The sequence below is a fragment of the Chelonoidis abingdonii genome, chromosome 10 (assembly GCF_003597395.2).
Source record: "Chelonoidis abingdonii isolate Lonesome George chromosome 10, CheloAbing_2.0, whole genome shotgun sequence".
NCBI classification, from domain to species: Eukaryota; Metazoa; Chordata; order Testudines; family Testudinidae; genus Chelonoidis; species Chelonoidis abingdonii.
Genome location: NC_133778.1, coordinates 14,603,767 through 14,631,355, shown reverse-complemented (window position 1 = coordinate 14,631,355; position 27,589 = coordinate 14,603,767). Strand labels below are relative to the sequence as shown.

The 27,589-nt window shown below is 40.3% G+C and overlaps 1 protein-coding gene across 1 annotated transcript; it reads right to left on the bottom strand.

Moving 5' to 3' along the window:
* Positions 1–327: 327 nt before the first annotated feature.
* Positions 328–27,589, bottom strand: ACADL (acyl-CoA dehydrogenase long chain). The gene is made up of 10 exons (XM_032765102.2): positions 27,426–27,589; positions 21,351–21,488; positions 20,732–20,896; positions 19,652–19,718; positions 15,719–15,883; positions 15,306–15,407; positions 12,806–12,919; positions 9,263–9,390; positions 6,913–6,999; positions 328–1,192 (listed from the first exon to the last, which is right to left on the bottom strand). Exons 1-10 carry the CDS (start codon positions 27,524–27,526, stop codon positions 1,099–1,101), a joined length of 1,161 nt encoding a protein of 386 aa, XP_032620993.1. The 5' UTR covers positions 27,527–27,589; the 3' UTR covers positions 328–1,098.

The following is a 27,589-nucleotide window of genomic DNA, read 5'->3' as shown; positions in this document are numbered from 1 at the left end:
TAATTACACATTTGGCTTAGCAAAAACCACAATTCTATAGTTGTGTAATTAGGCTAATTCAAAGCAAATATTTAAAAGCTATAAAGGCCTGTATTAGCCGCACACTCTACTCAGATACTAAACCTCCAACTGATGACTGCAGACTTACTGAGAATTGGCCAATAGGCCTTTTACAGAAGTATTCACACAGATTAACAACAATCAGATGATGTGCTACACTGAACTAAAGTGTGCCCTTTCTGACAAACCATATCAAAATGGCACTAGGGCACTTCCATTTATTTTATAGTATTTGCCTTTGATTTTTCAAGTAATGCAGAAAAATGATATTTTGCATTTTACATTTTTATTAAGCTTATTTATACAAAATAAATACATATTGAAATAAGGGACACTGAGTTTCATTGTAAAGCTTATTACATTTTTGTAATTCATTACAAAGCTCAAAAATGTAAGTCACTCACTCATTTGTTCTCATCATAGATGAATGCAATGCAAAAAGCCAGATGATTACAGGAGGAAAATCTATTACATTCTCAAACAGATATATTATTAAATAGGGGTGGCAGAGAGTCAGTGATAGGTCCAAGTTCTACAGTTACATTTAACACTGTAGTTCCAAAGTTGTGGTTTTGGTGTTTTGTTTTTTTTAAAACACCCCAGCTATTGTTTATTTTCTAAGAAGAAAGTAGTTTCTTTGACAATCTGATTGTGTTTAATTCTGAATAGTTAAGACTGGATTTAATATAATGACATTATGTTTCAAAGATTTCAAGTTAATTGTAACATTCCAAAGTGACCATACTTTTCACTACCAATACATATGATCTTCTTGCCTCAGATTTTTTTTAATCAGTCAGAGAATTAGTCCTAGTGTTTTCCACCAGGAAAGAGACTGTTACAAGTTAATATTAATTAAATATTAGAGACCACAGATAAACTACAGTAACAAAATGGGATGTTTGTAACTACAATAGTTTAACAATGGTTCCTTTTCCTCAACACAAGACAGTACTACTACTTGCATTCTGGTGCCTGATTTAATACCGTATTCATTGTGATAGGATTCAGGAAGCAGTCTCCAGCATAGACATGTGCCTACTTGTCAATCACAATGTCTCTAGCAATGAGCTCTTTCATTATTTCATTGGTTCCACCATAGATTGGCTGGACACGAGAATCCACAAAAGCTCTGAAAAAGTGAGAAGCAGTGACAAAGTGAGTGGTTAGAAAAAGAGCGACTTCTTGAAAATAACCATATGAAATAACAATCTCTTAGTAAATGGGAAAATCTCTTTTTAAAGATCCAGCATATTTCAAGTGTGATATGTCTGCAGTGAAAACTCAGATCTCTCTTCCAAGATATTTTATTAATGAGAAAACAAAAAGCATAATGCAATCATCATCCTGGGTTGCTCAGGTTGTGATCACTTGATTCATCAAAATCCAAATAAAAACTTGTGCTTTAATTCTCATGTTACAGTTTGTCAGTATTATTCTGGTAGAGAAGGGAAAACATGTGAAGTGACTATAATTTAAGTTTAAGTGAAGAAAAAACACTTGACCCAGAAGCACGTACGAGTTTGGCAGAGTTTCTTAAATTGAAACAGGGAAATTAGAATTTTACTCAATAGAAGTGTTCAAAATCCAACAAGTCAAACTCTAGAAACTTTCACTAATAAATAAAAAATAAAATTTAATATACTTGCTGATACCCTATATGTAGGGCCCTACCAAATTCACAGTCCATTTTGATCAATATCATGGTCATAGGATTTTAAAAATCGTAAATTGCATGATTTCAGCTATTTAAATCTGAAATTTCACAGTATTGTAATTGTAGGGGTCTTGACCCAAAAAGGAGTTGTGAGGGGGTCACAAGGGTTATTGTAGGGGGGGCTGTGGTACTGCTACCCTTACTTCTGTTTTGCTGCTGATGACAGTGCTGCCTTCAGAGCTGAGCAGCTGGAGAGCAGTGGCTGCTGACCGGGAGCGCTGCTGCATTCAGAGCTGGGCCCTCAGTAAGCAGCTGCCACTCTCTGCTGGCATCTCTGAACTCAGCACAGAAGTAAGGGTGGCAATACCGTGACTTCCCTAAAATAATCTTGTGACCCCCCCTGCAACTACCTTTTGGGTCAGGACCCCCGATTTAAGAAACTCTGGTCTCCGCCATGAAATCTGTATAGTATAGGGTAAAAGCACACAAAAGAACAGATTTCACCCTCCGGGATGCTTTTTTCATGGCTGTGAATTTGGTAGGGCCCTACCTATATGCCTTGATAACATGGCAGTTAAAATGAGCCCAAGTTTTATGTTGTGAAAAGATTACAAGTGACTTCAATACAAATTGCTCTTTTAAAAATGGCCTATCATTCCTTTTTATAGTGGTAAATGATTTCACAGAAAAAAATATCCTCTGAGGGAGTTATGTTTGTATATATCTAGACATTACTTAAGGGGTAAGACAAACTGAATATTGTGGTCTTTAAAATGTTCATTCTTGGTACAAACAGATATTAGAAATCCTGGAAATTAAAAAGTATGGAAATCTATAAATAAAATAAATCAAACCACTGTCCTATCCTCTGCCAACCTTCCATTTTGCATGCGAGATGGACGCAATATGATTAAAGACTTTTCATGAAGTTGGTCTTAATAAAGACTAATTTACCATTTGAGGCTGGACAGCTTAAATCCACTGTACTTGCAGTTAGTTTCTGGAGCAGAGAAACTCTGGAGAAAACAATATTAATTCCAGAAATATGTCTGACACAAATGTTATCACCTGCTACCCTGTAATCCCTTGCTGCGTAACACGCCTCATTTTAATTCATAAGAACCACATATGGTTGCTGCTTGCCTATCCTAAGTCTCTCAGAGTAAGAGCATGCTTACATTTGAAACCTTGTACATCTCTGGGGAAGTGTCCCAAACTTGTCACTTGTGGTTAAACATTTTTTCCCACTATCTGCTATTTTTTTTCCCATACGCTGCCTTGCAAAGTTCTATTTTATTATTTTTTATGCCTCCTATTCTTTTTTAATTCAAAATAATCTCTTTCATAGTCTAGAAGAAATAGCTGCTGGTACTGGCTCACCCTTTCCCAATTCTTTTACCATTTCCTCCCTTCTCCATTTTCAGTTAATTTAGTGCTTGATTAACAGCGCTGGAGACTGAAACTCTTTATTTATACACAGCACATGTACAACATACAAATTGTAAGCTCGCCCACACTTACTAGTGTGCCTCTATGCCCTGAGAAAGAGACCATCTCTAGGTCCAAGGTAGTAATTTAGGTTTCATACTCATTGAATCCATTCCCTGCTGACAGGGTTTCTAACTGTGCGGTGGATTCTTTCTGAGAGGTGAACATTTGCCCACTAGGAAATGAACTGAAATTATCAATTCATTTCACACAGGCCACTGAACAGCTATCTGATGACTATAGCTTTGAATCACTAGTAACTTCAACTTCATTTGAACTGGTGACTGAATCAACAATGAAAGGGTCTTGATCCCCAAGCCATCCAGTTCCCTTTTCCGTACCCTCCCAGTGGGTTGGGCACTGAGCTGTGCTCCTGAGGATACTATAGTCTGGGTAGCAGCATAGGAAAATGGATAAGAATCCTTGCTAATTTCATCCTGTGAAGCACTAAACACAGCATCTCAACCACAACTCCCCAGAAAGTAATTTTAAAATTCAGTATCCAGGAAAATGTAAGACTCCCACAGCCCTGCAACATTTAAAAATCCACACTAAGGGTATGTCTACACTACAGGATTATTCTGATTTTACATAAACCGGTTTTGTAAAACAGATTGTATAAAGTCGAGTGCACGCGGCCACACTAAGCACATTATTCCCAGCCGGGCGCAGTTTTCGCTCCAGCTCTCGTTTTATCCCATATATAATATATAGTTGTCACGACTGTCACGCTCTCGCCTTGTCTGTGCGAACATGTGTATCCCCTCCTCGTTAATACATACTCCCTCGGACTGTATCCATAGCTATCTCCATAGTTCCGCAGTCTCCCCGCCATTGGAATTCTGGGTTGAGACTCGTCAATGCAAAAAACGTCTCGTCACAGAAGCGCTGTCCAACATCGTACATGCTCGCGACTGCCCACACGCCTCCGGCAGCCGCTGCCTCGGTCCTCTGCAACTCTCCTGTCGCGCTCGTCAGCCTGTCGTTTCTTTTTACATGGTTTGACCATTACGTTATGTGGTAAATGTCGTCAACTCAATCCTTGCTACTGCTCCTCCACCTATGCGAAACAACAGCAGACAACTCATTTTCGCATGCTTGGTTTTTCCGCTGGATTGCACTGGCAGAATGCCACAGCATCGGCAACCATTCGAGCCCGTTTTGCCTTTGTCACTGTCACTGTATATGTACTGGAAGCCGCTGACAAGGCGGTACTAGCAGTGCTAACACAGCAGCTTCCATTTGCCTTGCAAGGTAGCAGAAGATGGTTACCATCCTGTTGCACCGTCTGCCTATTGTAAATTGACGATGACGATGACGGTTATCAATCATTTTTTACCGTATTGCTAATTGGAAAGTTGGCGATGACGTGATGCAATCGCATTTTGTACCATGCTGCTGCTGTCATGGGTTCTTCTCTTGCTTTGCCCGCTCAGAATCGGCCAGGCGGCGAAATGGACAAATGGCGAATGACTCCGGGTTCATGCCTTTTTAATGTTTTGTCTAAAAATAGGAGCAGTCTGGCTAGATATGGTGGCAGGGCCTACTAGAAAGACAGATGAGCACAGCGCTCTCGGTCAGAGCCCCCAAGATCCCACATAAATGATGAGCTGCATGCCATTCTAGGAGGTGCCCTTGCAACAACCCACCCGTTGCTTCCTCCTCTCCCACACCATCCTGGGCTAACAGTGGCAGCGTCTCACATATTGTGTGTGTGGAGAGTAAAGAGCAGCGAACAGAAAAACACTGATTATTTGCGAGATAAAATGAGGGAGAAGGCAGCCTCCGCTGCTATGAAGTCCAGCAGGACATTAAAGGGTCGGGGGAAGGGAATCGCAGCACCTGCTGCTATGATAGTCCAGGGAGATAAAATCTTTCTGTAGACACGAAGAAAGGGGGTTGGGGCTGGGTAGATGGAGCCAGGCTCCAGCTATGCTATGATCGGGGAGTTACCCGCATTTGTACCGTCTGCCAGGAAGGGTACTATGCGTATTCCCATTTTACCCAGGCGCCCCAGCCCGCCTCACCAGGACAGCCAGGAGCACTTCACGGGCTGATGACGGTTTATCCACTATTAATTTGTCCCACCTGCCATCAGAAAGGAAGGGGAGGGGATGCTGCTGTTCATCGCCGCAGCACCGCGTCTACCAAGCAGCATGCAGTGATACTGTGACATTGAAAAATGGAAGAAACGATTTTTTCTCCTTTTCTTTCACGGGGCGGGCGGGGAGGGGAGAGTATAAATGACGAGATATACCCCTGACACCCCGGACAATGTTTTTTGACCCTTCAGCCATTGAGCCCAGCAAGAATGCCATGTTTCTTGAGACCTGCGGGGGTAGCTGGAGTCTTCAGTATCCACTCCCTCTCTCTCATGAGCGTCCATTTGATTCTTTGGCTTTCCGTTACGGCTGGGTCACACAGGACTGTGCTGAGTCCCTGCTTGTGGCCGTCCTTCTATCATAGCCTGGAGATTTTTTCAAATGCTTGTCATTTCTTCTTTCTGTAACGGAGCTCTGATAAAACAGATTGTCTTCTCCCATTACAGCGATCAGATCCAGTATCTCCTGTCGGTCCATGATGGAGCTCTTTTTGGATTGGGACTGCTTGCCACCCGCGTGCTGATCAGAGCTCCACGCGTGGGCAACAGAGAAATGAATTCAAAAGTTTGAGGGCTTTTCTGTCTACCTGGCCAGTGCATCCAGGTTCAGATTGCTTTCCAGAGTGGTCACAATGTGCACTGTGGGATACCACCGCGGAGGCCTAATTACTGTCAATTTGCAGCCACACTAACCCTAATCCGACATGGCAATACCAATTTCAGCGCTACTCCTCTCGTCGGGGAGGAGTACAGAAACCGGTTTAAAGAGCCCTTTATATCGATATAAAGGGCCTCGTTGTGTGGACGGGTGCAGGCTTAAATCGGTTTAACGCTGCTAAATTCGGTTTAAACGCGTAGTGTTGACCAGGCCTTAGATAGTTACTACCAGTACATTAACAACAGGGGCCCTACAAACCTGCATAGGGGTTGCTAGATATGCCGATATTATAATGGAGCTCAGTGTACTTTAGAGTTGCTATTTACTCACAAAGGATGGAACAATCATTTCAAAATGTGAACAGGCTACTATGCACAATAATAAAAAGAAAAAAGTATCAGGGGGTAGCCATGTTAATCTGTATCCACAAAAAGAGAACAAGGAGACCAGTGGCACCTTAAAGACTAATAGATTTATTTGGGCATAAGCTTTCGTGGGTAAAAAACCTCATTTCTTCATATGCCACCGGTCTCCTTGTTGCCTTTTTAAAGAGAAAAAAGTTACCTTAAAGCAGCATTAACAGGGTAAAATGTTATTACAGGGATAACAACTTGAAATCAGGTCAGTTTAATAAAACAGAAGCAATTTCTGACAATTTATCTGCCCTAAAGTCCTGCCACTTTTGAGAGGTTTGCTATGAGCCTTTTTAATTACTCTCTCCACTTTTTGCTGTGAGAAAGACACAAACAGAGGAAAAGCTGCCTAACTGATTGTACAGGGAAAATAGTAAAACCAACTACACAAAGGCATTTCCTTTACATGTATTGCTGAACTGCTTTGTATTATTAGTGATTGGTTTCTCCCAGTTTACAAATACCTATGAAGAAAATGCTGCATTTTACTTTGCTGTATATCTTTCATAATTCAGCACTGAAATATTATACCTACTTTGCAATCGGATACTCCCACATGTACCCCCATCCTCCATGGAGTTGTACACACTGAGTAGCCACGTTGTTTTGAAGATCAGAAGCCCTAAAATGGCAAGAACAGAAGTATGGTTTTGAAGCATTATGCTACTAAAACTATAAAGTAAAAATAAACATTTAACTATCAAATTTTCTTACACATAATAGCCATATCCAGAATGTTAGGAATTACCATGATGAACTGTGATGCAGTTTGGTCTTTTTATAAAGAGGACCAGAAAGAAGCAGTAATTGGCTAATGTTTTAACTTTGGCTTTTCTTATAGAACTTTCACAAAGGAGGGCTTTCAAATACAGACAAGTTTGTTTACCTTTCGCTTATTCATGTTGTATATGCCAATCAAAGAGATTTATTTTTTAAAACACTGGGTGTTCTTCAGAATCCTTCAGAATGTTTCTTGTTCACAGCCCTTTTCCTTTGGCAACACACTAGGATACTCTCTGTACACCAATAATATCTGGTGATGCCTTTTTTTAAATGCTAAGAATCTCTATATTGCATTATTTCATATAAATGCTGACTAATAAATGCTCCAAGTATTTCCCCCCGACCCTACATTTAGCTGTCTCTATAATGTTAATTTTTGTGGACTTTCCTAGCAGAATTTGATACATTTTTTTTATCCTAGACAGCATGGGCTTATAACTTGTTTCCTGCATTTTCTCTTTTACAAGACTGCATGCTTGCAGTTATATCAAAAACTCAAACGTAAATTTTATAAAACCGCTCAGGATTTTGACTGCACTTTGGGATTAAGCTAAAGGTAATAGCTAGGTCATGGAAGAGAATACTGTTCAAACAAGTAACTTCAACAATAGCAAAAAGAATATGAAAAATGATTAGTCAAGTTAATTTCCTTTTCATAAGAGTACATAAAGTTCTCTCTTCTCAAGCTTGCTCCACTGCCAAGCTCTCTCTTGAATTATATTACACCACATTTAACCTTAAAATGATGTCTTGATGAAACTAGCCAGTCTAAATAGATTCAGATTAATTCAAATACTGTAACTGTATCATCACAATAAAATCAATGTGTCTTTCAACAGAAATCAGCAGCAAAAATGTATAATGTTTTCCAAAAATTTACCTCATTTAACCAAGCATCTACCTCAAAAATGGTAAATTTCAGTTGAAAGAAAGAAAGAATATATTACTGTATAGTCAAATGAAGTGCAGTATACTGGTACTATAGAAAGAAGCAGTTTCTCTGTTCAAGCAATTTTTAAACCCATTCAAGCTCTGTGGAAAAGTCACAGAAATTCCACTACCTATATGGACAAGGCCACTAAATATTATAGGCATAGGAATTTTGGTGATTTTGCAAGTTTCTTGCTTTGGAAAAATCAATTGATGAAAGTATTTACGTTGGCATTAGTTATATCCTCCTCCACAAAGCTGAATGCCTGTGCTTCTGTACCAGGTATTTCAATGTAATCCTTGCCAAGAAACACTCAATCAAAATCTTTCCTTTTAATGTAAAAGTTCTATCTGGATTCCCGTGGAATTTTATGTACAATTTTTTTTAAAGGATTAAAACTTGTACATTTTCTGCAAATGTTGTCACTTTCTAGTCTTCATTTTTTCCCCAATTTTGCAGCTAACTTAATCTGGCACCAGGACAAATGTATTACCTTAGATGTTTATACTTGTCTAACTTTGTCTGGTTAAATGCAAGTTAATAAATAACTGCAAAAAAAGTTCCTGGGGCTTTTTCTGTCCAATTAAAAAATGGAACTATGAAAGGAAGAATAGCTCAATCTCAGCAACAGCAATAAAGAGCTAGCTAATTATTTCTTCCTGAAATCAGATAGTTCTCAGAAAATGGCTAGGTTAAATACCTAGCTCTTATGTCAGGATTTATCAAATAATATATCCAAAACTTATTTTATACATTATAAATATTATACAAGGGAATCCCAGTAAGATCAACCTTTGGTTTTTAAAGTTTTTCAGCTGTATAATTAAATGTTTTTCAAAAACTCAATAAAATAATTCTCAAGTGAAACTATTTAAGTTGAATTTGGAACACATTGCTCAAGAGACCTTTTTCCTAAAAGCCAGCACTAAGTAACTAATTTTGAAATTATTTGCTCAACCGATACCAATATTCAGTGTCAGTCTCTATGTATACTACATACATTACTGTAGTTTGGGCTAATAAATTCTGATGTTAGATGCAGACAAATGTTTAATCATATATGATGTTACCTTTTTGGCTAAACATTTGGGTTGGTTACTTCAATGTTCTAATGTTAGAGTCCAGAAAAGTTCACACAAGTAAGATTTTCAAATTGTTTTAACATGCATACCAGTATTTTGCCATGGAAGCTGTGGAGGAGTCCAGACGTTTCTCCTCATGCAGCTGGAGACAGCTGTCCACAAATGTCCGGCCCACGCAAATCTGAGTTTTCAGTTCCGCTAACTTATGCTGCACAGTCTGATTTTTGTTGGGAGGGGAAAATTTTTGTATTTAAAAATCAGGAAATATTTTAGAACAAACCAGAGAAAGGAATATATGCCAATAAGGTCTTTGCAAGGAAATGCTTTTTTTTTTTTTTTTTTGGGGGAGGCGGGGGAGACAACTAATGTTGCATGGAGGAAACACCACCACAGTAAAGACCACCACCAATGCAGGAGCTAGAGTTCTATAAAACAAAAGCAGTTTCATTTCCATTTCTTTAACTTTCACATTCTGCCAGTCTAACAAACAGATTTGCTCAGAGTCAAGGCACCTGTGAATCAAAGAAAAGCTGTAAATTCTGGTCTTTACTCACAAAGTCATGTGTTTTTCTTATTTAAAAATAAATAGATAACAGAAGTCTTGAGTTCATAAATTCCTAGATAGTACAACCTACTGGCCCTTTACTGAATGTTTAGCAACTTGAGCTCCCCCTTCTTAAAAATGTGTTTCTATTCTTAACAGCTAGTAATTTCCTAGAGAGACAAGGTGGGGGAGGTAATATCTTCTATTGGACCAACTTCCTCACCACCTTGTCTCCTAATATCCTGGATTGACAAGTATAACTATACTGCACACAGTAATTCCCAGTTTATTAGCAGTTCCATAAAGTATAACTCATTTCTAAATGCAAAATTTATTTTAAAGGATAATGTCACAATCCAAAAAACTTTTATTTATCAAATATCTTTTATTAAGAATAATTAAAATTCAAGACCACAGAGGGAGAAGAGAGGTTCAAAGAGATATGAATGAATAATTGGATCAAATGAACAAAGGAAAGTTTAGATTGGCTATCAGGGAAGTTTCCTAACATTGAGATCTGTTATATGGTGGAAAAAGAAGCCCACTTGAAGCATACCTAAAGCTAGACTGGCAGAACTCAACTATGTGGTAGTAGTCCTTACACTGGCCAGAGGAATGAAAAAGACAAGTCAACAAGTCTTCTCAAGTTCTCAAACTCCTGTATCAGTGGGCTTCATCATTTCCTTTATCCAAGCTACAGAAATAAATAAAAGACTGATTTCAAATCCTGTAATAAATGATTAGGCAAGAAGACACAGCGAATGAGAAAGCAGTCAGCTTTTGATTCCACACACATTTAGCAATTACCATGAAAGAAAACACAGAAAAGCACAGAGTGCATAATGTTTGATAAAATACTTATTTTAAAAGTTTATTGGAGAGTAGTTGTCTTGCCTTAAAGCTAACTCTGCACTAAAACTACAGTTTTTAAAAGAAGTATTTCCATAGTGCTAAGTATAGAAATTAAATCCACCTGGAAATTTTATGAATGATAGTTAAGGAAGTCTTACTTCTAAGGGCCTAATCCTGCTCCTGCTGAAATCAATGGTAGATCTGCCTTTGACATAACAAGAAAGGATCAGGACTCAAAACTGGGAACTTGATGTTTCAGTTAGATCTCAAGGCACATGTCAATTAACAAAAAAGCTACCAGTCTCCACCTGTATAAATTCTATCAGTTTCTATGCATCACAAACACTGGAACCAATGTTCTCATAAAAATTAACATATTTAAAATGTTTAACATTGTTTCAGAATAACCCCTTGTCATAGTACAATTCCCTACTCTGAACCTTAGCATCCAAAAGATGGGTACAGCATGAATTCCTCTAAGCTTAATTAGCTTAGAACCTGTAGCGCTGCAACCAACCAGGAATTCCAGTGCCTGGTACACTCTGGTCCCCAAAGCCTTGCCCGGGGGCCCCCTAAACCCAGACCCTCTGGATCTCAGCACAAGGAAAGAAAACCCTTTCCTCAACTGTTGCCTCTCCCAGGCTTCTCCTCCGGGTTACCCCTGGAAGATCACTGTGATTCAAACTCCTTGAATCACAAACAGAAGGACAATTCACCTTCCTCCCTCCTTCTCTTCCCCTCTCAGACTCTTCCTGAGAGATACAGTAATCCTGACAACAGAGAGAATTAGCCTCTCTCCACCAGTTCCCTGGTGAATCCAGACCAGTCCCTGGGTCTCACCAGAAAAAAAACAATCAGGTTCTTAAACAAGCCAAACTTTTAATTAAAGAGAGAAAACAGTAAAAATTTTCTTTGTAAATTAAAAATGGAATAGTACAGGGTTTTAGCTATAGGCATTGGAATACCCTCCCAGCCTAAGTATCAAATACAAATTAAAATCTTTTCAGCAAAAATACAAATTGAACTCCTTTTAGCCAATGCACATCTGCAAATAAAGAAAACAAACATAAGCCTAACTCGCTTATCTACTAGTACTTACTATTTGGGAATCTATAAGAACCTATATCAAGGAGATGGAGAGAAAACTCTGGTTGCACATCTGGTCACTCTCAGACCCCAGACTGAACAACCACCAAAAACTAACAGCACACACAGAAACTTCCCTCCCTCAAGATTTGAAAGTATCCTGTCTCCTGACTGGTTCTCTGGTCAGGTGACAGCCAGGCTACTGAACTTGTTAACCCTTTATAGTCAAAGAGATATAAAGTACTTCTGTGCTATTAATTTTTCTTATCTGTTTATGACACCCCTAGCTAGGGTTTTACACTGAAACTCTTAAGATCACTCCTGTATTAAGAAACAAATAAGCAGTACCTTCTGAAAATTGCTACATTAGCATGTAGAATCCCAGAGTCCATATTTACTAGAATATGGTTAACAAAAGTTACCCTGATTAACTAGCGATAGTCTCAGAACTCACACCTAACTCTCATTAATGGTAGCAAGAATAATATGCACTGTGGACCATGTATAACTTCTTATGTGGAGTCACTTGTGCATTTAGTTGCCTCACAGCTGAGGAATCATTTACAATATCTATAAAACTGAAGACTATATAAAATAATTCTTTGCTTAACACTTCACAGGCATTAAGACAACAAATTCTCTGCTGTGAAAAACTTGCATAGTATCAATCACATGTAGGCCCTGAACCTGCAATGCATTGTGCACACGTGAACTCCCAGCCTGGAAGTCCACTCAAGTCAATAGGACTCAGCTCACATGCAGAGGCTCATCCATGACAATGTGCTGTAGGATCAGAGCCTTAGAGAGAAAAATGCAATTTTATAAACAAAACTATTTTCACTATATATTCATAAATCAGGTCTGCAATGCACTGTTGACTTCAAATCTGAAAGCAGCAGCAGCAGCAGCAGCAATGTTATTTCAAGAGCACTTAGTCATGTTTAATTTAAAACTGAACGTGAGAGAGAAAGCAGAGTCATTCCAGGTACTTGCTCCTAATCCAACTTTAGAACCTTTGAAAACAGTCCAGTAGTTTTGCTTGCCTAACACCTCCAGTGAAATGAAAATTACATATATTACATGAATCTATACTGAGAAAGACACAGACAAAAATAAAGATTTCTGTCTCTTTTTCTTGGTTTAAGCTCACCTGTAAATGTGCAATTGTTTTCCCAAAAGCTTTTCTATGTTTAACATAGTTCCTTGTTTCTTCGAACATGAATTCACAGCTGGCAAGTGCCATATCAGCAATCAACAGTCTTTCCTTGGAGAAAGAAGTGAAAGAATCTGAGAGTTCTTATCCAATGCAACTGATCTCAAATTTCTCTACACAAAACATAGATACAAACATAGGTTGGGAAACAAAAGTTTAGTCATGTCTGTTAGTGTTAGTTTTGTTCTGTTCCATTAAATTTTTAACTAGACATATCGTATAATTGAAAATATTGTCACTCTAATTAACACAATTGTCTTGGTGGGACCCAATTTTAAAAGTTCTTAGTGACGTTCCAAAGTTGCATAAACAGGACTACAGAAAAAAAAAAAATCTAAAAGTGAAATGTAATACTCCTATTGACTTAATGGAAACAATTTGGCTCAGATTTTTCAGTAATTTGGTTTTAATCTTTCAGTTCAAATAAAACAGTAATGTAAACAAGTTTTTGAAGGACATTGTCTATATCAGAGGTTCTTAAACTGTGGTGCATGGACCACCAGTGGTCCGCGAGCTCCATTCAGGTGGTCAGCAGATAGTTCCCTCTAAGATGTGCGCCTGGGGAGCCGCACACAAGAGAATGAAAGACCACCCACCTAATTAGTGGAGCCAAAATTAGGTGCCTGGACCTGGAGAAGATGCACATGTAAGGTGAGGTGGTGACCCTGGGGGGGAATACGGGGTAGGTGTGCGGGGGCAGTGGGGTGAGAAGAGCGGGTGGGGGAATTTGGGATGTGCAGGGCTGGGGCAACCAGAGAAAAAGAGGTGACTTTCCCCAGCTCCAGGGCTGCGGCTGCCGAGGAGAGAGAGCCCTCCTTCTCCCAGCTTCAGCTCTGTGGTAGAGAGACCCATCTCCTTCCCAGCCCCAGCCTGGGGGCTGCCGCGGCAGGGGCGAGAGGGCACATCCATCGCATTTGAAAGGTAAGACCACTGATATTAAAATACGAGTTGTGTGCTTTTATTTGTAGAACAAAAAATGTTAAGGTTTTTTTCATATACTTTGGATAAAAGTGCTTTACAATAGTTAGCTAATGGTACAAAAAACATCTGGAAATATCATTAAGTGATCCACTGAGACCCTCATCAATTTTCAAGTGGTCCGCAAAAAAAAAAAAAAAAGTTTGAGAACCACTGGTCTAAATACATTTAAAAGTTTAAAATTTTCTCCCCATTCTCAAAAACTATGAAAAGATTTAAACTAAGATCCATATCCTGCAGAATTGTTTTTTGCTTAACCATGTAAATAATCTGGTTCACTATTGTAGGGGTGCTCATGAGCACTGCTGCTGTGTGTTTTTTCAAACCACTGAAATACTTTCTTTGAAAGAACTAAATGTATGGAATTTGCACAGTGAAACAGTAGGTCTCATATTTAACATATAGTGTAAAATCAAGTAAACATGATTTTTATTAGATGATGCAACTACAGAGTCATATTTTATGCTTTATGACAAAGCAGAGTCATGGTTTTGGCATCTGAATTTCCCCTCTGCTCTTCCAAACCTGCATTAACTGGTCAACTATGTTCAGTTCTACTAATAAGACAAGCCACTTTAGGCTCTACACACTGCTTCCACCTTTCAGTTTTCTATTAAATAGATTCAGACAGTAGTTTATCTATAACAGTAGTTCTCAAACTTTTGTACTAGTGACCCCTTTCACATAGCAAGCCTCTGAGTACGAGCCCCCTTATAAATTAAAAACACTTTTTAATATATTTAACACCATTATAAAAGTTGGAGGCAAAGTGGGGTTTGGGGTAGAGGCTCACAGCTCGAGACCCGCCATGTAATAACATCACGACCCCCGAGGGGTCCTGACCCTAGTTTGAGAACCCCTGATCTAGAATGTATTTCCACTGGTAGAAGAATTGCAGGTGTGCATTTTGCATTAGCCTTTAGCGCAAAGAAAAGTCAACTTTGCATGAAGAGACTTATTGAGGGCAAAAAGAGCATATTTAAAACTACTGAGCTGAGTGTACAAGTGTTAAGATAATACCACAGTTGTCTGTAACATTCAATTTTTAAACTCTGTTCTAATCTTGTGTTCTTCACACCAGTGCTATTGACTGAGAGATCTGGTCTTGAAATCGAATATGAAATCTTGATACACAAAATATCCTTTCTGTAGCAATTATTATACCATCCCTTACTAAAACAGTACCCTAACATGGTATCATAATAAAGTTATTTGAATAGAAACTATTAGATTGTAAGCTATTTCACTGATATTCCAAGATGCTTCATTTTGATTTGCAGTGCAGAATTCCTATCACTAAAAAACAAAAATATCAGCGCACTGTGGTTGGAGGCATCCTATCTCTGAAACTGAGGTGTCTCACCATAATCCATAAACTGCAGGTGGCGGTTCCAAGCAAAGACCAAAATAAAGTCTTTGTACTTTTCCTGCACACGGTGTGGGTTTGTGTCAGTCTTACCTGAGGGAGCTCTGCCATCAAATAGTAGAACCCTTTGTTCTCTTGTCCAAGCAAGGCACTGGCTGGCAAACGTACATCTTCAAAAAACAGCTCTGCTGTGTCCTAAAAATGGTTTTAAATAAAATATCTAATGTCAAACTCTCTCCCCCAAAGATTTTCCTCTTATCCAGTTCCTAACTTCTACAGCCCAAATTACATATATTCACTGGAGGTGGTTTGCTTTCAATATAAATTTCACTCAACTGCAACCCACCCTTGCAATCTGATTTAGAATATCCTGCTCTTGCAGTTAAAACTGTGAACTGAGGTATCACTACAGCTACATTTGATCTTTACTTAAAATACCCCAGGGAATAACAAGTCCTTTTACACTGCCTCAAAGTCCATCACATGGTAAGGGTTGTATGACTTACCTGTGCTTTCAGGCCTATTTTTTCCAGCTTGCGTCCTTTGCTGAATCCTTTCATTCCATTCTCCACCAGAAAAAGGCTGATCCCATGAGCAGGGGAGTGGGCCTCACGGTTTGTAACAGCAACCACAATCACTAAATCACTCATCCAGCCATTAGTGATGAATACCTGCAAGAAAACCAAGATGGAATAATGCTGCCTGTTAGCTGGCAGGTAGCTAGGAAGATTATAAAGTAGTAGTGCACGAACTTTCACACACTTCTACAAGTAAACAGTATATAAAAGATGAAAGCTGTAAGTGTCCAAAAGGTTTTAAAAGTCCAGATGCATAAAAAACCAAAGTGCTCCAGAACAGTCTATAAAGGAGAGATGAGTTCAAGTGGCATAATTTGGATCTGGATTGCAAACTAACACCCCAAAGTCTGGTCGACTCTAACCCATTATAAAGACAGGGGACAGATTAAAAAAAAAGGAACCAAATTTGTATTTGTTTATTTTGAATATTCCTAAAGTTTAAATTCAGATTTTGAATTCAGTCTCGTCTCTATTATGAAGATTCCTTTTACGAACAAGAATGTCAACTAACATGCAGATGACCTCTTCCAAAAGTTAAAATGGCAAGGTATAAAATGGAAAATCACTGGGAGGTTCTCCATTACTACAGCAATCTCTATAATTCTCTACAATATGCTGTCTACTCATATTTAATATTGTATGAAACACTGATGCATGCTACAGTGGGTGGAAACTTACAGTTGCCTTCGCTGTATCGTATGTTTTAATTCAAATTCTGATATCACACAACAGGCAGAATACAGACACAGACATGCCGCGTATAAAAATTAGATTCAGATTCCTAACCATGCCAACCAAAAAAAAAAACTGAACTGCCTTGTCTTGCCTAGGTTCAGGCATGCAACTATTAAGTTTATTTATCTAAACAGTATCTTTTACATTCTTATGGACAAATACAAACAAACACTTACGGTTTTATTATTTTATTATTGCAGTCACTAAAAGCCAATCTGGACAAGGCCCCACTGTGCTAGGCTCTGCAAACACATATAGATTTAGCCCATAAATATGCCTAAAAGTAATAGGCAATTCACAGAAGGAAGAATCTTTGAAATATATTGCAATCAAAATACCATTACTATTTGGCGTTTTCATCCAAAGATTTCAAAGCATTTTTACCCAGACAGGCAAGAATCATCACCATCACTTTACAAATAGGGAAACTGAGGTCCAAGGTGGTATAGAAATTTTCTCAAACTAAAAAAAGAGTTAGTGGAAGAGGTAGGAATAGAAGTGAAGTCTCTTGGTCTCTCTTTTTAAGCACTAGACCACGTGGTCACCTACGATTCGTCATTTTTAAAACAAAGTTTTACTAACCCAGGGGTCGGCAACCTTTCAGAAGTGGTGTGCCGAGTCTTCATTTATTCACTCTAGTTTAAGGTTTCATGTGCCAGTAATAAATATTAACGTTTTTAGAAGGTCTCTTTCTATAAGCCATATAATAATGTATGTAAAGTAAATAAGTGTTTAAGAAGCTTCATTTAAAATTAAATTAAAATGCAGAGCTCCCCAGATTGGTGGCCAGGACCCAGGCAGTGCAAGTGCCACTGAAAATCAGTTTGCGTGCTGCCTTTGGCACGCATGCCATAGGTTGCCTACTGCTGATCTAAATGGACAGTCTTTATAGATTTTGCCCTTTCTGGCTCCCATCTCTCCCTGCAATACTGATCCACACAAACACCCCAGATACTTTTCAAGTTCAGAAGACAGTAGCATGTGCCTTTAAGAGGAAAAGCAGTGACTGTACCAGCAATGGGGGGTGAGGGAGAGGGGATGGAAGAGATAACACTGCTACCACATAAAGGAGCATTAGGAGGTTCTTTCAAATGAACCTATGCACCGAAAACTCTTATTGACACAGTGCCCAGGGGAGTTTCAGCTTCTCCCTTTCGGTGATGCCAATAGCTCAGAGAGGCAGCTCAGCTGCAACTCCTGACATGAAACTGACACAGCAAGGACTGGAGCTCTCAGAAACAGCCCTTAAGACCCAAGTCCCTGCTGCCCAAAAAACTTATATGGCTGCTTCTAGGGACCACTGCACTCCCCACTGCCTTCCCCTCTGAGATACAGATCCCCTGCGATGCAAGACCTACTCAGATCACTCTACAGTTTGCATATTTTAAACCTGAACTCTCCTGGGAGCTGAAAGCTGCCCAGACAGGGGACCACTCTCGCCTGAGCTGAAGTGCCACTGTTAGGAACTGTTAGGATGCACAGACACAGCAAGAGCCTCCGTTTCCATCTGCTCTTTCCAGAGGCTGCAAAACCCCTCCAACCCCACCGCTGCCCGGCCAGCTCAGGGGTGCCCTCCTGGGCTGATGCAGTGCCAGAGAAAGGGAGAGAGGAGAGTGGGAGCATGAGGCGGAAGCGGGGCCATGCATAGAGGGGGGCCAGCTGCAACTCGCAGTGCCTTGCACCAGTCCAGGCTCCCCCTTTAAAGTCCAGGGGCCAGGAGAGAGTCACACAAGCCGCTCATGCAGCATCTGGGAGCCCTAACGCAGCTGCTTCCCAGAGCCCAGTCCCCCCAGTGCTCCCTGAGCCCTGTGGGCAGGGGCTTTGTAACTCACATCCAAGATCACCGAGGTGCCTTTCCGCTGCCCTGTGAGGAAGAAACTCTGGCCAGCAGCTGCCTGCCCTTCCCGGAGGAACTCCCTGTTGGAGAGCAGCGGGCTGAGTGAGGCCAGCAGCCGGGACTCCAGACCAACAGTGGGCTGAGCTGCTCAGCCCGCTGCCAGCCAGGGGTCCCAGCCACTGGCCCTGCTCAGCCCGCTGGCGGCCAGGGGTCCCGGCCACTGGCCCTGCTCAGCCCACTGGTGGCTTAGGGTTTCTTTCACACAAGCTGGCAGCGGGCTGAGTGGGGCCGGCAGCCAGGACCTCGGCTGGCAGCAGCGTGCCATTAAAAATCGGCTCGTGTGCCACCTTTGGCACACATGCCGTAGGTTGCCAACCCCTGTACTATTAATTAATTAATTAATAATTGGAGATATACCAATCTCCTAGAACTGGAAGGGACCTTGAAAGGTCATCGAGTCCAGCCCCCTGCCTTCACTAGCAGGACCAAGTACTGATTTCTGCCCCAGATCCCTAAGTGGCCCCCTCAAGGATTGAACTCACAACCCTGGGTTTAGCAGGCCAATGTCCAAACCACTGAGCTATCCCTCCCTACTAAACCAACCATCCCAATACTCAAAAAAATCAAGTAACAGGACAGAGCTCTAACTCTAAGAGGTTTTTAGTTTCAAAAGTTTCAACTAACAGCAGTGTCATTTAAAATGTGTTAGAATGACAATCCCCTACTTCAATCCTCTTATTATGGGTTAAATGAGATGGGTACCCTTACAGCAGCTCAACATGTCGTTGGTATCTAATATGGAATTTATCCCATACACCGAACAATACAGACACTGGATAAAGATTCCATTTTTGTGCTGAAGTAGTAAAGGAGTAAAGATTTTAGTTTGTTTCCCTCGACCGACAGGGGAAGGCATAGCAGGGTGGCTATTCTGCTACCAACTCCACCGAACTGTGAAACAGTCTGGCCCTTGGCTATATTGTGCAGGCTGACTATACAAGTCAAGGGAAAGAGCAAAATCTTATGATCGGGCCGCTTTTTTGTTCTCCAATAAAAGCTGCAAAGAAAAGAGTCTGCTCTGCTGATTGACCCATAAATTGCTGGCATCATAAGCTGGATGGCTGGGTAACATGAATTCTTCTATAAGATGTAACTCGTAGAAAAGGAAAAACAAAAGGGGAGAGACACTAAGAGCTGAGAAAGCAGGTGTAGAATGAAGTAAATTCTCTCACTAACTGGATGAATTCAGTACTCAAGCACCATAAGTCAGAGCACATCCATTCACATACCTTACTTCCATTGAGAATCCAATCACTTCCATCCTTTTTGGCATATGTTCGTACACCCTGCAAATCACTAAAATTGATTGGCAAAAAAAGAAAGTTATTTAAGAGAACAATCCAGCAGTGGCATGAAGTTCACATTTAAAAAATAATCCTAGTATAAAATAATGAAGAGCATAGAGCCTACAACTCCTTGTGGATAGCGTTATGTACAACAGTAGGATTCAGAAATGTATTAAAAAGGGGCTAGAGAATATTATGGAAACCACAAGTGTGTTATGTATATGAATGATCTGCATCTTCAGTACAGCACATGGTTCTACTTCACTTTCAAAGTGACATACCAGCTCACACCCGAAGTACCATGTGCACAGATAATATCTATTAGCTCAGAAGCATCTGTATGTCGACATGGCCCATCAATTTAGAGCTGCCCCAGAAGGCAGATATCAGCCACTCAGCTTGGCACCCTCCACATATAGTTAGCTTACGGTTCTCAAGCAGAGAGGCTTTATCTTTTTCTAGGACCAGTGGGGACACAGCATAGAAGGTGCAGCTCCCTATTGTGCTCTCCTCTGCTTAGCAGATTGAAGAGAATGATCCTGAATCAGTAATCTACCCAATAATCCTATTGTCTCTGCCCTTATGCTATATGAATGAGACTACAGGAAAGAGAACTCTAGTCTATACAGGATTCAGGGACAGGGAAATAGGCCCTCTTGCCAATTTCAGACAGCATTATATGGACTAAGTCAAGCCTCCTTTACTGAGTTATTAGATTTCACATTAAAGAATGTCCATGCAACAAGTAGGCTAGTGGCTGTTTATGCAGAATCTAAAACAAATACAAAACCGTATTTGTCCCAGGGCTAATGGCAAGATCATGGGTTTGGAACAGGCATCCAGAAATGACAAAGTTGTAAAACAGCAATCTATAATTACAGGTTATTTTTGAGGTTCTACCTATTCCGGGCTACTGCCTAATCAGTAAGATGGCCATGTAACTATGAAACTTGGAATTTTTACACAGTGAGATTAGGTAAGCAGCATGTATGCAAAGCCCATCTGTTGTCCTTTCCGGCTCACCTGCCAGCCCCAGGTTCTGTCATGGCTATAGCACCAATACATTTGCCTGCAGACATTTCAGGGATAAACCGTTCAATCTGATCTTTTGAGCCATAGTTTGTGATGTAGGGCATGACAATATCCGAATGAAGGCTGAATCCTGGGCCAGTACAATTAACATACATCCTTGAAAAGAGTAAAAGTAAACTTTAGAAGCAAGTGTGACAGTGATTGATCTGTTGAATTTTACACTGTTAAAACCAGAGAACCAAAACAAAGAAATGTACACTAAAAGCTGCCAAAATGACAAACAATTTTAACTTGTGACATCCATTCTCTTATTTATTTATAGAATGTACTTTCACTGCCAGACTATTGGATCACCCACCAGTCTAAAGAGAACACTTCCGCTCCGTCCTAAAAATATAATACTATGAAATTTATTATTTTTAAAAAAATCATCTTAAATATCTAAAGTAGGGGATACTTATGTATGTCTAAATTATCACTTCTGTGAAAGGAAAAGACGATTACTGTCTGTGAACACACTCTCCTTACAATAGGAATCAGGAAATCAGATGAACAAATACAATGTTTTAACGGTACCAATTTGATTCTTGCTGCAGTGTTTTGTACTTACTGCTCCTCCCAGATCACTGCTGAAGAGAGCAGATCCCCTCCAATGCCACCATGTTTTTCCGATATATTGACACCGAGCAATCCCTGTTGTCCAGCTTTTTCCCAGAGCTCCCTGCTCACCTGGCCAGCCTTCTCCCATCTGCAAATGACACAGGAACGAGAAGTTAGTGGAATTCCACTCCTACTATTTGTGATTTGCCACAGCTGCTGCTTTACACCATAAAATCTGCTACCAAGTTTCAGTGCTTAAGAATAAGACTTTCAATCTCAGAAACCAATCAGAACACATGAGGTAACATAAAACAGGCATGTGTATTTTGCCAGCTGGGGAGAGCTAGGCTTCTTGAACTCATGCAATGGACTCAGGATCTGTAGTCACCAAGTCTATGCATTCATGATTAAGTTGCCACCACAGAATTACAAGCAGTATGGTAGGTGGTAAAAAGCTAACTTCTGCTTCCAATGTATAACCTGCAATTTCCTTAACCTTTATACCTGATAAATTTGTGAACACTACCAAAGATGAGTTGATTTTTGTGATACTTTGGTTAATTGACAGCAGAGGAGCTTCTGGTGATAGTCCTTAGATTTTAACTCGGAAGGAGAATTAGAGACTCATGGCAGAAGTTCCCTATCTGTGGAACTTTCTCCCTCAGGATGTCTGCTAGAGCCAGAGTTGGATGGCTTTCAGGATGCAGTGCAAGGCTCATCTTTTCAGTCACACAGACTAGTTTGGAGGCCTTTTATCAGCTGTAACTGAAATGGATGTAAAGTGTAAGCAACAGACACTTCACTGAGTAAGCAATTTAAGGAAGTACTAGAAGAAATATCAAAGAAACAGAGTTTTGCAATAGCAAGATAAATTACACTATAAAACACTGCATGTGCTAGAAGACTTAATGAGATCCACACCTTCCTACTTCTTTGGAAGATACTTTTCCTTGGATTATTAGCTTATATGAGAAGGATGAACCCATCTTCATTGAGAGCGCATACATGAGTCCTTAGAGCAGAGATTTCTAAATCGCAAGGAACAGAGGAACATTCAGGGTGTGTGGCAGGGTAGGGCCAGGCCCCACAGGGGGCAGGGGGGGAACGCCACCCAGCCCTACTCTGCCCCAGCCCCACTCCTGGTCCTGACCCCTAGCTACCAGCTGCTGTCCAGTGCTCAGCCGCAGCATGGCTCCCGGCCATGGCCCCCAACTGCGACTCCACTCCAGACCCCAGCCTTGGCCCCCAGCCCTGACTCCAGCGCCAGGCACTGGCCCCCCAGCCTGGCTGTGCCCCCACTCCAAGCTGCGGCTCGCAACCACGGCTCTATGAGGAGAGACAGATCGCATGGGGGGGGTGTGTGTGCAAGGTAAAAAGTTTGGGGATCACTGCCTTAGAGACACATGCACAGGTGGGCTGTCCCAGTGGCTCTTTATCCAGGCAGTTAAAACTTCTCCTCAATCCCACTCTCACCTCAGAGAGCCCATGTAAGCGTCTCTGCCAAACACTTCTTGTGTTTTTCCATTAACTCCGAACTCCATTCCTTCCAAGCAACATTTGCGATGAGCTCTCATACCTCCCAATCAGCCCTAAAAAAAAAAATCACATCTTCCACAAAGTCTGTGTTTGCTAACATATACACTCGCCCCTCCATGTCTGCCCAGCCACTCACTATGTGTTACCATTAAACCCATTTGTTCCTTTACAGTCGGATTTTTCAAAAGCGTCTAAATGCTGCAGGCGCACAAGTCCAATTGGCCTTATATTCTGGGGGATATATTCTGGGGAAGAGGATGTTACTAACCTGAGGTAAAATCCTAGGAAAGACAAGGCAGTAGATAAATATTACACAAGCTAAAGACTTGTCTTCCCTAGGATTTTACCATGCATTAGCTGAATTAAGAATGCACTTTTTTCCCCAGTGAAGACACAGCCTTTGAAAACCAGTAGTCCTAAGTCACTTAGTGTGTGATTATATGTTGACAGATGTTCGGCTGCACGTGTGTTTTCTTTGTGTGCTGCACCAGCCCTGTGCAGACAGCTGGCACAGCAGACCTCGAGCAAATCTCCCAATGAGCACAAGATCCGTTAAGGGACAAAGGCACCCAGCCAGGCTTATTGTCAACGAAGTCCGGTATGAGTATCCTGCAGACTCCACCAGACCACTAATACACGTATGCCTGTAACAATGGACCGGCTCAGTGAATGGCGGGACTTTCCATTCCTCCCTAGGCCAGACAGAGACACTCCTTCTGAGATACATCTTTATACCCCAATACAAACAAGTTAGTACTGCTCCTCTGACATAGTTAATTACTTCCCTGTGACATGGCTAGCTATTACCCATTACCTTGCACATGTTGGTTCGATCAAAACAGTTTTATTTCGTACTGTTATCCTGACCTTATCTCTTAGGAGAGGTCAGTGTGTTCCTGTCAACCTTGGGGAACGTTTTTGTGCCATACTTGATATCGGGATGTTCTGGTACCACTTGATATCGGGATGTGTTTGAGTGAGTGCTCTGTGACTAGCACTTCTTAGGAATGTGTACTTCTGCAATATCAGCCCTGTTGCCAAATTCTGTGAGCGGGTCCTGCCTCATACCAGGCCTCTGACACAAGGGCTTATGTCTCCGGCTCTCTTCCTAATACAAGGTGCTTTTGAAAATCTGACACCAAGCTCTTCAGGGCAGAGACTTTGTGTATTAAGAACGTAAAAGCCACCATACTGGGTCAGACCATGGTCCATCTCACCCAGTATCCAGTCTCCGACAGAACCCTGTACCAGAGCTTCAACGGGAATGTACTGAACAGGGCAATTATGGAGTGATCCACACCTGATTTCCACTCCTGGCTTCTGACAGTGAGAGGTTCAGGGTTGCTCCTAGCATTGGGCTGCGTCCCTACCCATCTTGGCTAGTGGCCGTTGATGGATCTATCCTCCAGGAACTTCTTTCTGAACCATGTCACACTTTTGCCCATCATAACAGCCCACGTCAGTAAGTTCCACAGGTTAGTTGTGCCTTGTGTAAAAAAGTACTTTCTTGTTTGCACTAAATCAGCTGTCTATTAATTTCATCAGGTGATGACTGGTTTTTGTATTGTATGAAAAGATAAATAAAACTGCTTTATACACTTTTTCCACATTCTTCATGATTTTATAGACCTCTATCATACTCCACCCCCCGTCGTCCCTCTTCTAAGCTGACTAGTCCTTATCTTTATAGTCTGTCCTCATATGGAAGCCATTCCATACCCTCGATCATCTTTGTTGCCCTTCTCTGAACCTTTTCCAGTTCCATTATATCTTTTTTGAGATGGGGTGACCAAAACTGGATACAGTATTCAAAGTGGGGGTACACCATGGATTTATAGAGTGGTATTATATTTTGTTTTATTTTCTATCCCTTTCCTAATAGTTACTAACATACTGGTAGCCTTTTTGACCACTACTGCGCACTGACTGGAAGTTTAGAGAGAACTATCCAAGGTGACGCCAAGATCTTTTTCTTGGGTGGCAACATCTAATTTAGAATCCATTAATATCCATAGTTGGGATTATTTTTTCCCCCAGTGTGCATTACTTTTCACTTAACTTTGAATTTCATATGCCATTTTGTTGTCCAGCCACCCAATTTTGTGAGATCCCTCTACCTCCTCACAGTCTGCTTTGGACTTGAATAATTTTTGTATTCTCTGCAAACTTTGCCACTAACTGTTCACCCCATTTTCCAGATCACTAATTAATTATTACACTACCAGAAAGTGCCACGTGCATCTATAGTTTTACATAAGCAATGAATAATAGCTGAAGGTTACAGGGATTGGCAAATAAGTTTTAAAGGGACATTGTCACCTTGAAATCTAGTCAGCTGCAAAAAATAATTAAAGTAGTGTCAGGTTCTACACCTGCTATAATTCCAGGGCTATTTTTTTTTTCCTGTTTTGTTTGGCTTTATAAAATATAAAATAGGAAAAAGTGTTTCTCTTTCCCCTGTTGCTGCGTGAAAAGACTCATACTAACAACAGAAGGAAACTGACTGACTTTACAGAGAAGAGGAACATGACTACCCATAAAGCACTCTCAAACGTACAAAGTAAATTTAAAAAAAAAAAAAATCTTTCTTCTAATCTTTTTCAGTTATAGTAGCAATTAGTCTTACTTATAACAGTAAGAAGTGAAAATTATTTCAGACACGAGAATGATTTTAAGTTGAAGGTGTTTTATAGTCTCTATTCGGTTTGGTTGAATGGAATTGCCCAGTAACTATAAATGGAAGAAGAGAACTAACTATATTAAGCCCCAACGGAAGGGATCATCTTTTTGTTTGTTTGTGTTTGTACAGGGCTTATCTCAGTGGGATCCTGGTCTATGAGTAAGGCTCATTGGTGCTATGATAATACAAATAAATAATAATTGGCTGTGAAAGCTTGTAGCATCCTCTCTCATGTTTATCTTCTGGAGACTGTACAGAAACAGAACAATTACTACAAACATAAGAGAAGTTCCAGGTGGAGGAGTTGAAGAGAGAAGAGGGAAGGGATGGAATAAATGTGAAAAGGTGAAATATATTAAATTCATCTTTTTATTGTTTGTTTTACCAGACCAGAATAAATACAGTTGTTTAAATCTTTAGTTGGAAGATGGTCCTTATTGGAGAATGGTACAATATATGGTTTTGTAGCCATGCAGTGTAGCCCTAGAAAGAACGATCACCATATCTGAAGTACAGCTACCCTCTGGGCTAACTGGCTAAATTTAAGTGGAAGAACACCATACAATATCTCATCCCATTACCCTCACTACCAGAATTTAAAACAATTGTTTGATATTAATGTGCTGAGTCTCGATTATCTTGAAATTAATTCTGAAATGAAGCTGCTCTCTTAGATGTAGAACGACAACTATAACTCTTCGCCAAAAAAATGGATTTCAAAACCAGAATTTGTACTAGGAGACTACAAAACAAAAATATGCTAAGGATTGTGCCTGCAACAAGCTAGCTACACCAAATATAGCAATGGAACTGTCAGGGGAATGAACAGATCAGGGGACTGGTAACTGAAATCTTTCACTTCTAGACTGCTTTTCCAGCCCTGGCTGAGAGCAATGCAAAATCATTACCATCTGGTGTCTCAGTTGTGACCTCTAGGAGAGCTAATTTTAGGACTAGTCTACACACAAAACTGCACTAAAATAACTAAATCTCTTTTAATACACATATTCTGTTATAATGTGCGTGTGTAGACACTTATTTCAACTAAAAGAGTCCTATTTTTACTGAGCTAAAACAGGGTTGTTGTTGTTTTAACCAACTTGATCCTATTTTAATTTAGCTATTAAAACACCACCACCACAAACACCACTTTAACTCGGTCAGAATAGAACACTTTTACTCTGAAGTTAGAGTGCCCACACACAGACTTGCATAGAAATAAAAGATGTGAATTAAAACTGAGTTAGCTGTTTTGGGGCAAGTTCGTGTATACAACAACCGTTAAGTCCACTTTTTAAGGGACAGAGATCCACAACATAAAAACCAACACAACTAACACCTTTAGATTGTAAACTCTTTGGAGCAAGAGCTGTCTTGTTCTGGGTCTGTACAGTGTCTAGGATCCTGACCCATGACTGGGACTCCTAAGCACTAGTACAGTGCAAATAATAAACAGTGATAATACTGAGAGCCTTGGCAAAGATAACAAAGATATTAAACTACCTTTTCATCCCTAGAGGCAAGGCAAATTTCTACAGAAGTTTGCATTTTACTGTCTGTGCTGCATTTGCTCCTGTAAATAATGAGCTCCTAGCTAATCAACCTGGCATCTTTTCATGAGAAATACCGAAAGTGCTTTTTTTGGTTTGCTTTCCAAATATAACCATGTACTTTTTTTCTTCCTTCAAACATGTGATGTAGGAGATATGCAAACCAAGACATATATTATATACAAGCCTTAATACAATTTTTTAAAAAGTAAAATAAACTCTAGAGTTTGCTTGTTATACTCAGAACATCATTCCCAGAGAGTTCTGTGAAACAGCCTGGAATTAGTAGATAACATAAAATATCCAAACCATATCTTACTCTGCATGATAAGGAAGCACTGCTTCCTGGAAGAATTTCCTCACACTTTCCCTGAAGATATCATGATCCGAAGAGAAGATTCTTCGAGTTCCAATATCCATTAACGTTTTAGCAGAAGATGTTTCTTGACGTACCAACTCATGATTTTCAGTCTGCAGACACCT